Source organism: Pristis pectinata, chromosome 1, assembly GCF_009764475.1.
Source record: "Pristis pectinata isolate sPriPec2 chromosome 1, sPriPec2.1.pri, whole genome shotgun sequence".
NCBI classification, from domain to species: Eukaryota; Metazoa; Chordata; class Chondrichthyes; order Rhinopristiformes; family Pristidae; genus Pristis; species Pristis pectinata.
In genome coordinates this window covers 48199075-48213508 of record NC_067405.1, presented here as the reverse complement: position 1 = coordinate 48213508, position 14434 = coordinate 48199075, and the positions used below count along the sequence as shown (strand labels likewise).

At 40.1% G+C, this 14434-nt stretch overlaps 1 protein-coding gene across 1 annotated transcript in view; it reads left to right on the top strand.

Moving 5' to 3' along the window:
* The first annotated feature begins 446 nt into the window (after positions 1-446).
* The window catches only part of pde11a (phosphodiesterase 11a), a 166415-nt gene continuing 152427 nt past the window's right edge, over positions 447-14434 (top strand). The window contains exon 1 of the mRNA XM_052029745.1: positions 447-1235. Coding sequence (XP_051885705.1) covers positions 447-1235 — 789 coding nt within the window. The remainder of the gene's footprint in view (positions 1236-14434) is intronic.

Sequence of the window (14434 nt, the reverse complement as noted above, 5' to 3'; positions counted from 1 at the left end):
CATACACTGCCAGATTCAGCAAAATATTTACACGATTTAACTGCAATGGTTATTTTATGATCAGAGTAGACCGCCACCAAACAGTGCCCCCTACGTCAGTAGATCAGGAGGATCCACGCTTTATCTGTCATTACAGACCGTGCCTTGTTACGCAGCATCAGCACTCCTAGCATGGGAAGATAGACCGGACTGGATTCTCGGGAAGGCACCGGGAACTGTCAAACAGCAGTCTGCTCACATCAATCGTAAGTGAGAAATCTTTTCGCCCTAATGTTAGTGCAACTATGCTGATTAACAAATCTACAGAATCGCGTTCAAATGACTCTTCACTTATATTGTGCTTGAATTTTAACCTGTAGACAGCGCAGTCTTGCCGGGGCATGCCACTACGATACTTCGGTGGGACACCATTCGTTGCGTTGACCGAGCTTTCCCTGGCCTCAGTCATGTCGAGTTCAACAAAGCTGGACTTTTCCGAAGTGGAAACTTTTCTAGATAATCATCCGGATCTTTTCGAAGACTACTTGCTTAGGAAGGGGAAATACAGCACGGTGGAGAAATGGCTCAAGCAGCATCACCTGAGCAAAACCACACTAACTTCCAGTACGGAGGAAAAGAACATTCCTGCCAGAGAATGCTGGGCGACTAAAGCTGACGGGCTGCAGAGGAGACCTTCTCAGAGGGAGCTCAGAAAAAGTTTTGCCAGATCTAAGGCAATGACCGCCAACAGGACTTACGACGAGCATGTAAACTCCAGAGACAAGGAACCGCTCTCCAGCATGAGGCGGCGAGCTCTGCTTCGGAAAGCGAGTTCGCTGCCTCCCACCACTGCTCACATCCTGAGCGCCTTACTAGAATCTCGAGTCAACATCCCCCAGTATGCATCTACGGCCATCGATTATAAATACGAGCTCAGGGATAGCAATGAGAGAGAATTCTTCCTGGAATTAGTGAAAGACATATCCAATGATCTGGACCTGACTAGTCTAAGCTACAAGATCCTCATATTTGTCTGCATCTTGGTTGATGCCGACCGGTGCTCCTTGTTCCTAGTGGAAGGAACTTCAAACAAAAAGACTCTAGTTTCCAAATTCTTTGACGTGCACGCGGGGACCACGGTGCTGCCTTCGTGCAGTATGGAAAACTCCAACGAAGTGCAGGTGCCATGGGGGAAAGGGATCATTGGTTACGTGGCCGAGCATGGGGAGACGGTCAATATCCCTGATGCTTATCAGGTAAGGTTTACTCAGCAGAAACCCACAAGTGAATGCACTTACAGCAGTTTATAAATCCGGGGGTATAAGGCATCACTAAGAATATATAGTTTCTATACTGAGGATGCCAGGTCCTATAAAATTACAAAAACAAACTTTAAAAAAGTCTCATGTCTCTTCCCACTCCTTCCCCACACAACCCGTTATTGTGTCGTTCGTTAAGAATTAGAGTCTGGCGCTTAAAATGCAGTAAAATAAAGACTTGAAAGAGATGTTTGTTTTTACCCCACGTGGAACAAAGTTTTATTTTGCCTAAAAAATTTGCGTACACTGTTTTTCTTCAGCTGCTTTGTGAAGAAATCTGTGCTATATGTAGTCCATTTTGCAAAAGCCAACATTTCCACAGTTCTCATATTTGATGACCTGAATAAATCAATTTAATAGCAGATATTTTTGAACTTTCACAATTCCAAACTCTTTCATATGACCATGTAGTGTGTTTGATATAATACGATTATATTGAAAAAAGTGATGTTAATTTTAAAGAAAGAAAAGCAATATAAGGTATTGTGTTGATATTTTAAAAGGAATATGATTCATTTAGTTCCTGTAAAGTGGTTATCAGAGTTGGAATGGGCACCCTTAACTGGTCTAGCAATGATGTGTAGACGTCGACAAGGTCTGTAGACTTTTTTTTACAATTTGTATGCTATTGCTTATAATTAACGCACGTTTGTTAATCGTAGTAATTTATTTAAGGTTTATTAACAAAATGGCAAATAAATTGTTATTGTGAAGAAGGAAAGGGGAAATATATCTGGCAATGTCACTAGCAACTTCAAATGGTAGAAAATGGCATAACGATTCACTATTTCGGAAAAGAATTAAAATACGATTTACAAATAATGTGCAAAACAAGGTTTTGTGTGCGATTTAGCGAAATTATATGCAATATTTCGCTCGAGATAGCAAATCCTTTGTGATATTTGACGTGTTTTCCCATTCCTGACCCAGATTGTAGTCCTGAAGCATCAAAATAAAACAGCCAGAGCGATTTCAAACACATTAATCCACAAAATCCGGCATCACTGGTTTATTTCTCAAAGTGACAACAGTGACTATGTTCAAATCCCCATCAAGCTTAATTAGATGACTGGTTAGGCTACTCATGTTATTGCAACATGCATTCATGTTGTGCACACTAGCAGAGCACCAGCTTTCTTTTTTTCTTGACAATTATTATACAAGGGAAAATGTAATGATTGTTATTTTATCTTCTTGTAAGAGTTAACAGAGCATATACAAATAATGTATAACAATCTCGAACATTAGGTTAAATGATGTAGAACATTAGTATTCTTGCTGCACGAGTGTTCCAAGTTATGTTAACTTCTGATCTGAGCTCCGTTAGATCTATTTTTCATCTTTACCGAGACGCGCAATGGAAATGTAGTCACGTGATCCAATAACTATAAATAATAACGCGAGATGAAACCAATAACTCGCTCAGAGTTTGTATCTTACAATGTTACATAACTTTACAAAAGCCAACGACACAGTGGTAACAGAGGAGCTCCGCAATGCTTCTAGCTGCAGTAGTAATTCTAAGAGAACAGTAAAGAGACTGTGGCAAAGTGTTGAAAGAAGCTGAGGTGATGTGGTGCCAAACCGATCAAACATCATCACCCCTGCCATTCATCCCGATAAAACTCTCAGGCGCATGGAGCAGGAGGGGGCGCTGTAGAGTGTCCTCATGTTGCGTCAATATCCCCGCTGCTGCAGGGAGTAAAACATTGCTTCCCATTGTGCTGCACATGGCCGTGTATCACTACTCACGTCGTTCAAGGGCAGGCATCGTGTCGCTTGAAGCATACAGTACTGTTCGAGCACAATGTTGGCACTTCATAGATCCATTGCAATTGAATTCATAACTTCGAGATCGAGCAGTGCTCCAGAAAGAGTTACACGCTGGTTCTCCGTCACTTAGAACCTGAGATTAACACTGTACCTCACACTCCTAAAGTGAAATTGCCCAATGATCCACGACAACGATTCCACTTTATTTTAGCAATTTTTGTTTTACACTACCTAATCCTTTAAGTGGACCGAATTGATAGCCAGCATGTCGCTCACAAAACCAAAATTACCCTGACGACTGCATCGGGGCTTCTTCCTGCACCCGTGCTGAGCTCGTCAATTTCATCAACTTTGCCTCCAACTTCCACCCTGCCCCCAGATTCACTTTGTTCATCTCCAATATCTCTCTCCCCTTTCTGGATCTCTCTATCTCCATTTCCAGAGACAGATTAACCACAGACATCTACAATCTAACTGACTGCCACACTGACTACACCTCTTCCCACGCTGTCACTGTAAGGACGCCGTCCCCTTCTTCCATTCCTCCCCCTCCGCCGCATCTGTTCCCATGATGAGGCTTTCCACTCTAGGACATCAGTGACCGGAGTTTCCTTTCCATCACCATCAATGCTGCCCTAACCTGTATCTCCTCCACTTCCTGTACGTCTTCCCTCACTCCCCCCCCCCCCCCCCGGCACAACAGGGACAGGGTTCCCCTTGTCCTCACCTACCACCCCACGAGCCTCCGTATCCAACACATCATTCTCGGCAACTTCCGCCACCTCCAACAGGATCCTACCACCAGGTACATCTTCCCCTCATCCCCTCTCTCTGCTTTCCGCAGGGACTGCTCTCTCCACGACTCCCTTGTCCACTCGTCCCTCCCCACTGATAACCCCCTGGCACTTATGCCTGCAACTGCACCAAGTGCTACACCTGTCCCTACACCTCCTCCCTCACCACTATTCAGAGCCCCAGACAATCCTTCCAGGTGAAGCAGTGCTTCACCCCTCCTAGCTTCTGACGTCTTCACCCCTCCCCCACCCACCTACCTTACCCCCCTCACCTGGACACACCTATCACCTGCCTGCGTGTGCTCCTCCCCCTCCCCTGACCTTCTTATTCTGGATCCTGCTCTCTTCCTTTCCAGTCCCGATGAAGGGTCTCAGCCCGAAATGTCGACTGTTTATTTCCGTGCATAGATGCTGCCTGACCTGCTGAGTTCCTCCAGCACTTTTTGTGTATTGCTCCAGATTCCAGCATCTGCAGAATTTCTTGTGTTACCCTGTAATAACTTTTTAAAAAGTTTCTTCTTCTCTTTCTTCTGTATTACCATAACTGACTTTCCATTGTCAGCTGTTGGATATAATCCATACAGAATAGAATCTATATGCTTAGAAAAAAAACTATACATACACTTATGAATTTACCAGATTTCTGGTAAGGGTTTTGTAGGGCAGGTGGAGATGAAGTAAAAGGGTGAGGCTTGTTGGGTCTGTTCATACTATTTCTATTGGGAAAGGTTTCTGCCCTTCCCTTAAAACAGTATAATTGAAAATAAGTGTAAGAAAGGCTTGCAAGTGTTGCTATTTGAACTTGGCTCATCTACTAAACTCTAAGCCACTGAAGACACAAAAGACTGCAGATGTGTTTCTCTCTCCCTTTGTTTGCTTTTTCTATTCCACACCCCTCCCCTCCCCCATTACCTAGATTTGTTACCCTCCCCCATCTGGTTCCATCTGCCCATCACCCACACACCCATCTGCCTGGGTTTCTTCTTCCTTGGCCTACTTTATCTGCTGCCCCACCTGGCTCCATCTGCCCGCCATCCCTCACTTCTCTGGTTCCACTTATCACCTTCCAACTTCTGCCTGCCCATTCCCCTCCTTCTCCCTTACCTGGCTCCATCTGCCTATCTTCCCCCACTTCACCTGGTTCAAGTCGTGACGTGGATCTCAACCTGAAACATTGATCGTCCCTTTGCTTCCACAGATGCTGCTTGACTGACTGAGTTGCTCCAGCAGTTTGTTTTTGCTCCAGATTCTAGCATCTGCAGTCTCTTGTTTCCCCACCAAGCCCTGTCTCATCCCTCTCTCTCACCTCTTTATGCTGGCTATCTTCCCTCTACACTCTCAGTCCTGATGCAGGGTCCCGACCTGAAATGTCGACCACTCCTTTCCCTGCACAGATGCTGCTTGACCCACTGAGGTCCTTCAGCAGTTTGTTCTTTGCTCTAAGCCACTGAAGCTGTAGCCACTGGAGTCAACCTCTGCCATGGTTTCCAGCCTTTCCTGTCACATTGAGAAATATGCCTTCTGGGCCTACTTTGCAGGTCACAAAGTGCACAGCGTTGAAATTAATGCAAAATTTCCTTCATGAATGATTCACCAGTGCACTCCACATCATAACCACTGCACTCATTCATTGTGACCACCTTTGACTATACAGAACAGAGTGAAGCTGGAGTAGGTGGAACCTGAGTGGGGAGGGCACTGGTGGAAACAATTGATTTAAGCTCTTCCTGTCAGACCTGAGTTCATGCACTTAGGCACACACATGTTCTGTCAACACTTCTAGGACTGTATTACAAAATTGTAAAGCTTTCCCAGCTAAAGGTAAGATAATGGATCTGCCTACACCACATCCTCTGCTGCTTGTCCTGCATGCCTTCTGCCACATCTACAGTTGTTTGTGTGGAGTGGCCTGAGGTTTGTGTATTGTCATCCAGAGGTACAGGATCTTCAACTATGTTAAGTCCAGCTGCTTTTTTTCCCCTGGACACTGCTGCACCCTGCCTACTCTCCAACATAATTTATGTTACTCTTGACTATTGAACGGTTCCCTTATACAATGGGATGGGCTACGACTTCACGATCTACCTTGTTGTGACCTTGCACCTTATTGCACTGCACTTTCTCTGTAGCTGTGACACTTTACTCTGTACTGTTATTGTTTTTACCTGTACTACATCAATGTACTCTGTACTAACTCAATGTAACTGCACTGTGTAATGAATTGACCTGTACGATCGGTATGCAAGTCAGGTTTTTCACTGTACCTCGGTACAAGTGACAATAATAAACCAATACCAATACCAAAGAAGCTGGACAGTAAGGCATACAAATACGGAAGAGGGTGTTCCATTCCAGGGATATAAAAAGCAGACCATGAGATGAGCATTGGGCCCCTGCCCATGCAGCACTGCTTGACCTGTTTATGGAAAAGCCTCTTGTTTCCTGGTGGCAGATCTGTGCCTGTATCTATTAATTCTGTACAGAATCAGATGACAAACAACTCCACACTTACTGGAGTTTAGCAAGTTTTGTGGCAAATGCTTCTGTGAATGTAGTTCAGCTGCTCTTTGTTCTTTAGAAGTAGGGACCATCAAGATGTGTATGAGCAATCCTTTGGACAAGAAGTCCTGCTCCCTGATCCTGGTCAATCCTGTTCATTTTGTGCCGTGTGCAAATAAATAGCATGAATGTACCTGTACTGGAGCTTCTGTGGCTAGGAGGCAGTGACAGCAGATGCCTGAAGGTCTTAGACAGGTCTGAACGACTGATCACTGTACAGCTTTCTGGATAACATTTGGAGAAAGAAAGTGGAACATAGATTGCAGTGTCATTACTGAACTGCTATTGGCAGCAAAATGAGTCACATGCTATCATGCTCATTATGCTTTAATGACAACAAGCAAGTAGGGAGGGAGCTTGAGTAGATCATTAACAATAGGAAGTTAAAATACCATTGGGATCTACTGAGATGCAAATTTGAAAAAAAGTATGCAAGGTTCCCATCTGCTGCTGGGAAAAAGGAAGCAGGGCAGCAATTGAGCCACAGTAGTTTGCCATCACTTAAAAAAAAGAAGACATTGTTCCTGCTAAGGAAAAGCACTCAGCATCAGCAAACACTCTTCTAAAAGTATAGTGAAGAAGTCCAAATATATTTTGCAGGGTAGACTGTGCCTATCTCCAATTAAGATACATGTGTACCAACAGCTATTTGTCATTATAAAAACGAATGGACAGCAAAATCAGTTAGACAGCTTCTCTTTGCTCCAGTATTTGTGCCATCTTTCTGCCCTCCAAGTGGAGGACAGAAATTATTTCAGTTTGGTTCAGAAATGTTTTATATAGAATTTTTAAAATATCTCTCAAGGATATATTCATTTAAAACTGCCCATTTAATTAATGTTAATTAATGTTAATTAATGTTAATTTGTTTATGTTAATCTGTGTTGGTCATGTTTATAATGTACTGTGCTGCTACTTGAAAAAACTGATCTTCATGGCATTTATACCGTGGGTATGTATGCCCATGACAATAAACTTAAACTTGAAACTTGAACTTGAAACTTGAAACTGATGTCAAGGTTAGGTTGTGTTTTTATTTAACCAGTTAGTTAGAATGCTTGTATTATTGTTGCCTTCTGCATTTTTGTAGGCTACAGTTATTTAATGGAATCAATTTAAAAATGTATCCTATGAATATAACAATTTGTGTAACTATATATGTTTCTTTTTTTGTACCTTAAAAGATCTTATATTATATGTGTATGGAAAAATGTTTGGACAGATGCCACGTGTTAGGTGTCTTCAGGTTCATCCCTTCTGGAGGCATTTATACAGCTTTCCTGAGTTTAGAAACCACAATTAAAGTGATGTTATCCTATTGTGCTGGCTCTAACTTTCTGCATAATTTCAGGTGGACACTTGAAATATTGTAAGAGATGATGGCTTAAAAAGTACTTCTGAATGTGTAGAAATTTAAAGCATTCGATTTTCACAAAACAGCTATAATATGTAAAAGTAAACACTCATTTAAAATTATTTATTTCAATATTACTATCCTTTTCAATAAATATTTTCCATTTTTTTAAATGACAACCTTCAATCTATCTTGTGTATTTAGAACAGCAGGATAGGTCAGTCCATTAATATCTCCACAGGACATTGTCAATATTACTATTTTGTTAAAATTGCACATAGTACACTTGACAGCATGAACAAAGATCCCCTTGACATCTAAATTTTCATCTATCCGTGATTCAGCTAAGATAAACAAAAACTCCTGATGCAAGCTTGAACATGGCTATGTGTGAATATAAAGTTGCACATTCTGTATTTATGAGACTGAGAGAAATAAACAAAATTACAAATGTGTGTTTGTTAAAATATTAAACAGACTCCTTTTCCTCCAACATGTTGGTGAGAGGCACAAATTCATTGCAAGCCAGAAACTCATCATGCACATTTTACCACATTAGTAAAGGTGCCACAGAAAATGGGAAATTTAACAACCATTTGAGGTCCAACTTGACTTATTTGGCTGAGACATCCAGCACCAGCATGTGGGGCTTCATACAGGCACCTGTTAGTCTAAAGAAAGCAGTGAAGTAATGCTAAGGCTTTATAAATCATAAAAATTGACAAATTATTATTTTCTTGTTAAAACATTGGCCTCTTTAACTTATTATGATCAGATATCACGGTGTCTTGGTGTTGGAGAAGGTTGGATGCATGGAACAGTGCTTATGCATAGTATTTATGTTGACTAGAAGGGAGCCTTGCAGAAGAAAACTGATTGGATTCCTCTATTCTCCCTCATAGTACATGAACAGAGTAGCATTGCTCTAAAGTTTGGAATAAGTTCAATTAACACTCGTATTTTCAAAGCTAAAGGGTATGATGTAAATGGAGAAAAAGAGGAAAACATGTTAAAGTATTATCAACCAAAATTCAGCAAGCTGATCTAAATGTATTTGCTCAAAATTATATCAAGGTTCTGCTGTTTGAGTATTTCCAGAGGGGTTAATCATCTCTGTTGAACTATCAGAAATTATGTAGAAAGTTAGGCCCAGCACAATGGGATAACATTAGTTGAATTGTGGTTACTAAACAGGAAAAAGCTGTTTAAATGCCTCCAGAAGGAATAAACATTATTAAAACCATTTATCTTTTAAAGAACCATTGTCAAAAAAAACTCTTCTATATAAGGCTAGTGGTCTTATCTATTCAATTAATTTACTAAAAGCCTTTGATACAGCCATTCATGGCTTTAGTATAAGCTCAAGCTAAAAAAACAGAAATACTGAAAAAGATAAGCTTCAGTGTTAAATAAAATGTGATTTATCAATGTGTTCAAATAACAAATAGTTTGTGTATCATGGTTTATGAATTTTGAGTTGGAGAAGAACTACCTTTAAAGCATTTAAGTATGAAAGCATAATGAATGATTTCTTCATTTCATAACAAATTATGATAACAATTAATAATATTACAATTTCTCAGTTGTAAATATTTTTGTGTGTTTCCAGAGCTTATGTTTAAGGTTATTAAACAAAGTAGCAGATACATTTTTGCTGAATATTAGCCATGGTACATAAAAAAAAAAGAGATTGGTTGATTACCTCTTGCTTAACATTTGCAAATATAGGACTTTGACTTTAGCAAACAAATATGTGTAAAGACCATTATAGTTATTGGTAGTAAGATTAGCTAGAAATTTTTTATTAAGACTGAAACAGTGGTGTTGCTTTTGTTTAACTGTAAAGTGTTTTCATTCCATTGTGATGAGAAAATGATAATATACAGGTATCTCTTGTGTCAGATTCATAGAATCACAGAAATTTGCAGCAGTGAAGGAGGCCATTCTGCCCATTATATTTGTGCCTGATTCTGGTCAGATCCCGATCTAATGTTGAAATGATGTGGTGTGTGACTGTCCTAGAGAATTAGTTTGACACTGCATACATGTAGTAAAATAAACTGGGATAAAATTGCTCATGGGATCAACTGGAATATTTTTGTTTTCTGGCTGGGATCAGAAATCTTCACCGAAGTGTTAGCATTTGCATGAAGAATACTTCAATGGCTGTGAGAGTGCAATTCACAGAATGATATAGGTTTCACTGGCAGTCAACTTATTCTCTGTAGATATTGATGGCAGGAGCACCATACAGTTTCAGCCTAAGTTACAAGGCACAGTGATTAACCAGCAAAATGTGATCTTATCAGGCAGCAATTATCTTGTAAATATATGCACCATTCATTTTTGCCTTTCTCAGCACCACTCAAATTTCAACTTTAGGAGCTCAACAAAAGTTATATTGCTGTCTCCTTGGACAGGAGTGAAATTGAGCAAGATAGCAGGTACTTTTTGGTAGCTAGTAGACTCCATAAGGTTGAAAAAATTGGTGTCTATGCCACAAGCACATATTTCTGAAGCAAAGTGCTTCATATTGGTAACAGGGTTAGTGCATGCTCTTAACACCTGCAGGTAGCATCTCAGCAGGCAACTTCAGACATCAGTCATCCTTTAACTCTGAGTTGATGCCTGCATTACTAATTGAAATCTCCACTTTCCAGTTCATGCCCTCACTTAACTTTGCTCAGACAAACTATGTTAAGTAGCTTAAAAACTGCATCTCCACCACAACTCTTGAAATGGATAATTACTTAAATTCTAAATATTTTTCCTGTTTCTTATAGTTGTTTAGCATAAACAACTGTAAACAAATAGTCTACAGTGTGAAAAGGGTGTAGTACTTTTCTGCTGGTTTCAAGTTGCTTCTTCTGTACAAGTGGCCTATTGGCATTGAGTGTGACAGGGACTATGGGCAGCAGCCAAGCAATGAAGGATAAGTTGGTAAGAAGAAATTTCGGTGATGTCCAAACTGAGATGTCAATGCTTCCACTCTGGAGACTGACTCCGAAGTCTGCCACAACTCAAACCTGAGGACAGAACCACATTGCCTGGAGTGGCTAAGGTAATTATAACTTCAATCATCTAGTGACAAGGGAATATACTGCCTGAGACAAGACTTTTGACTGCAGTGAGAGAAAAACCCTGCAATTCCTTCTCGAGGATGGCCCTTCTATGGTGTAGGATTTACTTGTGTCTCTTAGTGAGTGCTGAAATATGCTCATCAGTGGAAAGCAAAATGACTTCAGTGGATGCTCACAAAAGAAGATTATCTGGCTCTTTGTAGGCTGCTGATGAAGATATTAGCCATGTTGTGCAATTTTGCAATGGTGGCAAAAAGAGATGAGCATCATTTTCTCTTTTACTAAAGAGAAACAAAGAGAGTGAGCATATGGGTTTACAGGTATAGTAGTCTTCTGCAAGAGACAGGGTCTCATTCAACATACACACTGCTTTACCTCAAGTCGAGTTTATCAATTGAGTTTATTGTCATAGGCACAAGTACGTGTATGCCCAGCTGCAATGAAAAATTTACTTGCAGCAGCATCACAGGTGTATAGGCTCATATAAGCAGCATTCACAAGGAAAACATAAATTAAACATAAATTATGCACAATTTTTACAAGAAAGAACACAATTAGAACAAAAAGAAACAAGTCCTGCTCTTCAAGTTAATTTTGCCGCATAACGAAACCAAAATGGTTTTGATTCTCTCATGCATAACATTCGTGAACATCAGCAGCAGATAAAGCAGGTTAATACCCTGTATCTTGTTGGAAGTGTGTTTATCCTGCAGCCATTCTCTGTGCTAGTTGTATTTCAATGACCACAGTAAAACAAAGGGTAGTTAATGGTGAAGCCAGCCATGGAGCAGGAGGTTATTTGCATCAGCATCTGACCTCCAAGTTCATCACTGACTTCAACATTTCAATGCACAGGTGTGAAAGACTGAGACAATACCAATACCAATACAAGCTGACCTGTGAGGAGCACCTAGCCAATGGTTCCCTATGGAAATTGAGCCACTGGTGACTGTGATCCAGCCCAATGTTGTGTATCAGATTAAACTGGCTGATACAAGAGGCTGCAGGTACTGGAATCTGGAGCAACAAACGATCCTGCTGGAGGAACTCAATGGGTCGAGCAGCATCTGTGGGAGGAAAGGAATTGTCAACCTTTTGGGCTGAAACCCTGCATCAGGACTAAACAGGTTAAACTGGCTTATTTGCATTTTAAGAAATACATCAAAATAAATTTTATCCAGTTGTGTAAGTGATAGTTAAGCAGTTTGGAGGTCTCCTGCATTTACCTTGTTTGATACATTGTGCATTGTAACATATACATATAAAGAGATTGTAGAAGACTGAAAATTTTAAAAAATCCTGAAGGTGGGACACAGAAGAAAAACAAAGATCTGGAAAGACAGATAAATGTATATTTATTCACAGTACTGGTAAACTCTCAGAGAATTCAGGAAAATGATAAAAAAACAGTCACATACATTATGTTCTGAACTTCATCCCACAGGATGACCAATCTTCTAAATGTTTTCTAATAGATGAAGATGAAAGAAGGATGCTAGTTGGTAAACAAGAGCAGGGTCTGCAGTATTTCCAAAGCCTAGGTAATTAATACCCAGGGGGAGAAGGGAATGTATACTAATTGTAACAGTTACTTAACTGAAAAGTCAGGAGAAGTAATTGAAGGGCCCTTATTGTTCATGCCAGTAATTGGTAATCAATATGTAGGAAATCGTTTAATAATTCAAGTTTTCATTTCTTTCCTGAAATTTGAAAAATTGAAGAATTCCAGACAGTAAATACTATTTTCATCTCCAGTATTATAACTTCTGTTGATTTATTAATTATACTTTTATTTAATCATGGTATGAAATTGGTTTGTGAAATGGCTTATTTTAACTTCATGACATATTCATTCATGTTGTAATGCGTCATCTACAATGAGCTCTTGATTCAGGAATTGTACCATTTGTCTGGAAAAGTACTAATATCACTCCATTAGGAAACTAGGGGCAGATCATAGGGAAGTTAGAACTTTCAGTAAGAATAGAGTGTCTCAGCATCACTGAGTATAAGTATGAGTAAGACTATGACTATATGTACCTGTGAGCAAATATGAGTTGATCAGACAGAGATAGCATGGCCTTGTTACAGCGCAGTAATGCATTATTATTCCATTGAATTTCTTTGATGATGTCAGCAATAATCTAGAAAAGGGATTCTCTGTGGTCCTCCAGAAGTTGCTTGGTGAGGTTTCACGCAGAAAATCATTGGCAAAAGTTAGAGAACACATAATTATATTCAAAATTGGCTGGGAGTTTGTCGACAGAGTAAGGATAAAGGGCATGTGCTCAAAAAGGCAACATGTGACAAAGGCAACTGTGACAACAGGTGTTTTCTAGAGATTGCTTTACAAAATCAACTTTTTATCATCTTTTTAGTAACTTTGATGAAGAATTCAAAATTGAATACCATTTTTTCAGATAATAATAAATCAGGAGGAACAAGAAATAATGCACATTGGAACGGTTGCAAAAGGGACATAAACAGATTGTGTAGGCAATTGGATTTCAATGTGGACAGGTCACCCAGATTGGACTGAAAAGCATCAGAACATCCCAATTCAGAGGCACTCCATTGTAAAGTACCACCCCCTCCATTTACTTCATAAATGTCTTTTAGCTCTTGTTTTTCCTTGCTGTCCCCACTGCAGTTCGTTCTTCTTGCTCTTTGCAACAACACTAGTTTTGCTGTTGACTGCAAGTGTTGGGCCACTAAAAGTACGGATCTGCTAAAAATACCAGATATATAGTGAATAATTGTAGTGAGAAGAATTCTTGTGGAAGATGAATAGGTAATAGTGTGAAAAGTTCACTGATACCCTTAATTGGCTGCTACCTAACTAGGAAAGATTTTATTTGGTGCTTTCTACATAAATGACAACTCACCTACATTATTCTCTGTCAAAGTTCTGCACATTGGCTTCAGATACTAACCTTTACCTTTGACTGTGAATGTCTCAATGGTCACAAAAATGTTAGTGAACGTTAGATTTCCATTACAGGATATCAATGTGGTAGCAGGGGTGTAGCCAGCACTTAATCTGTAAGGGCTCTAGGAATTCCTGCTCACAACCTGCAACAAATTCCTCTATCAGGTCTAATAAGTTACAGAGAGGACATGATGGAATGGGACAGGGATCATTTCTTGATCAAATCTCTAAGGGTAGTAAATCAGCTGCTTAATTATCCAATCATTGATTTGTCTTGACACACAAAGCGCTGGAGGAATTCAGCGACCCTTCTCAACCAAAAATGTCGACAGTCCATTCCCTCTGTAGATGCTGCCTGACCTGCTGAGTTCCACCAGTGCTTTGTGTGTTGCTGCAGATTCCAGCGTCTTCAGTCTTTTGTGTCTCCATTATTGATTTGTCTTAACAGGGCATGCATTTGGATATACCCCTGCTACCACATTTATAGTGTACAATGAAAATCAAATGGCCCTAACACTATTAGTCTCTACTTTAAATAGCTTCATTGGCACTGCCTCCACAGCTCTGTGGTGTAAAGAATTTTGAAGAACTCATGACCCTTTGAGAAGGAAATTCCTCCTCATCTCCATCTTAATTGTTGACTCCTT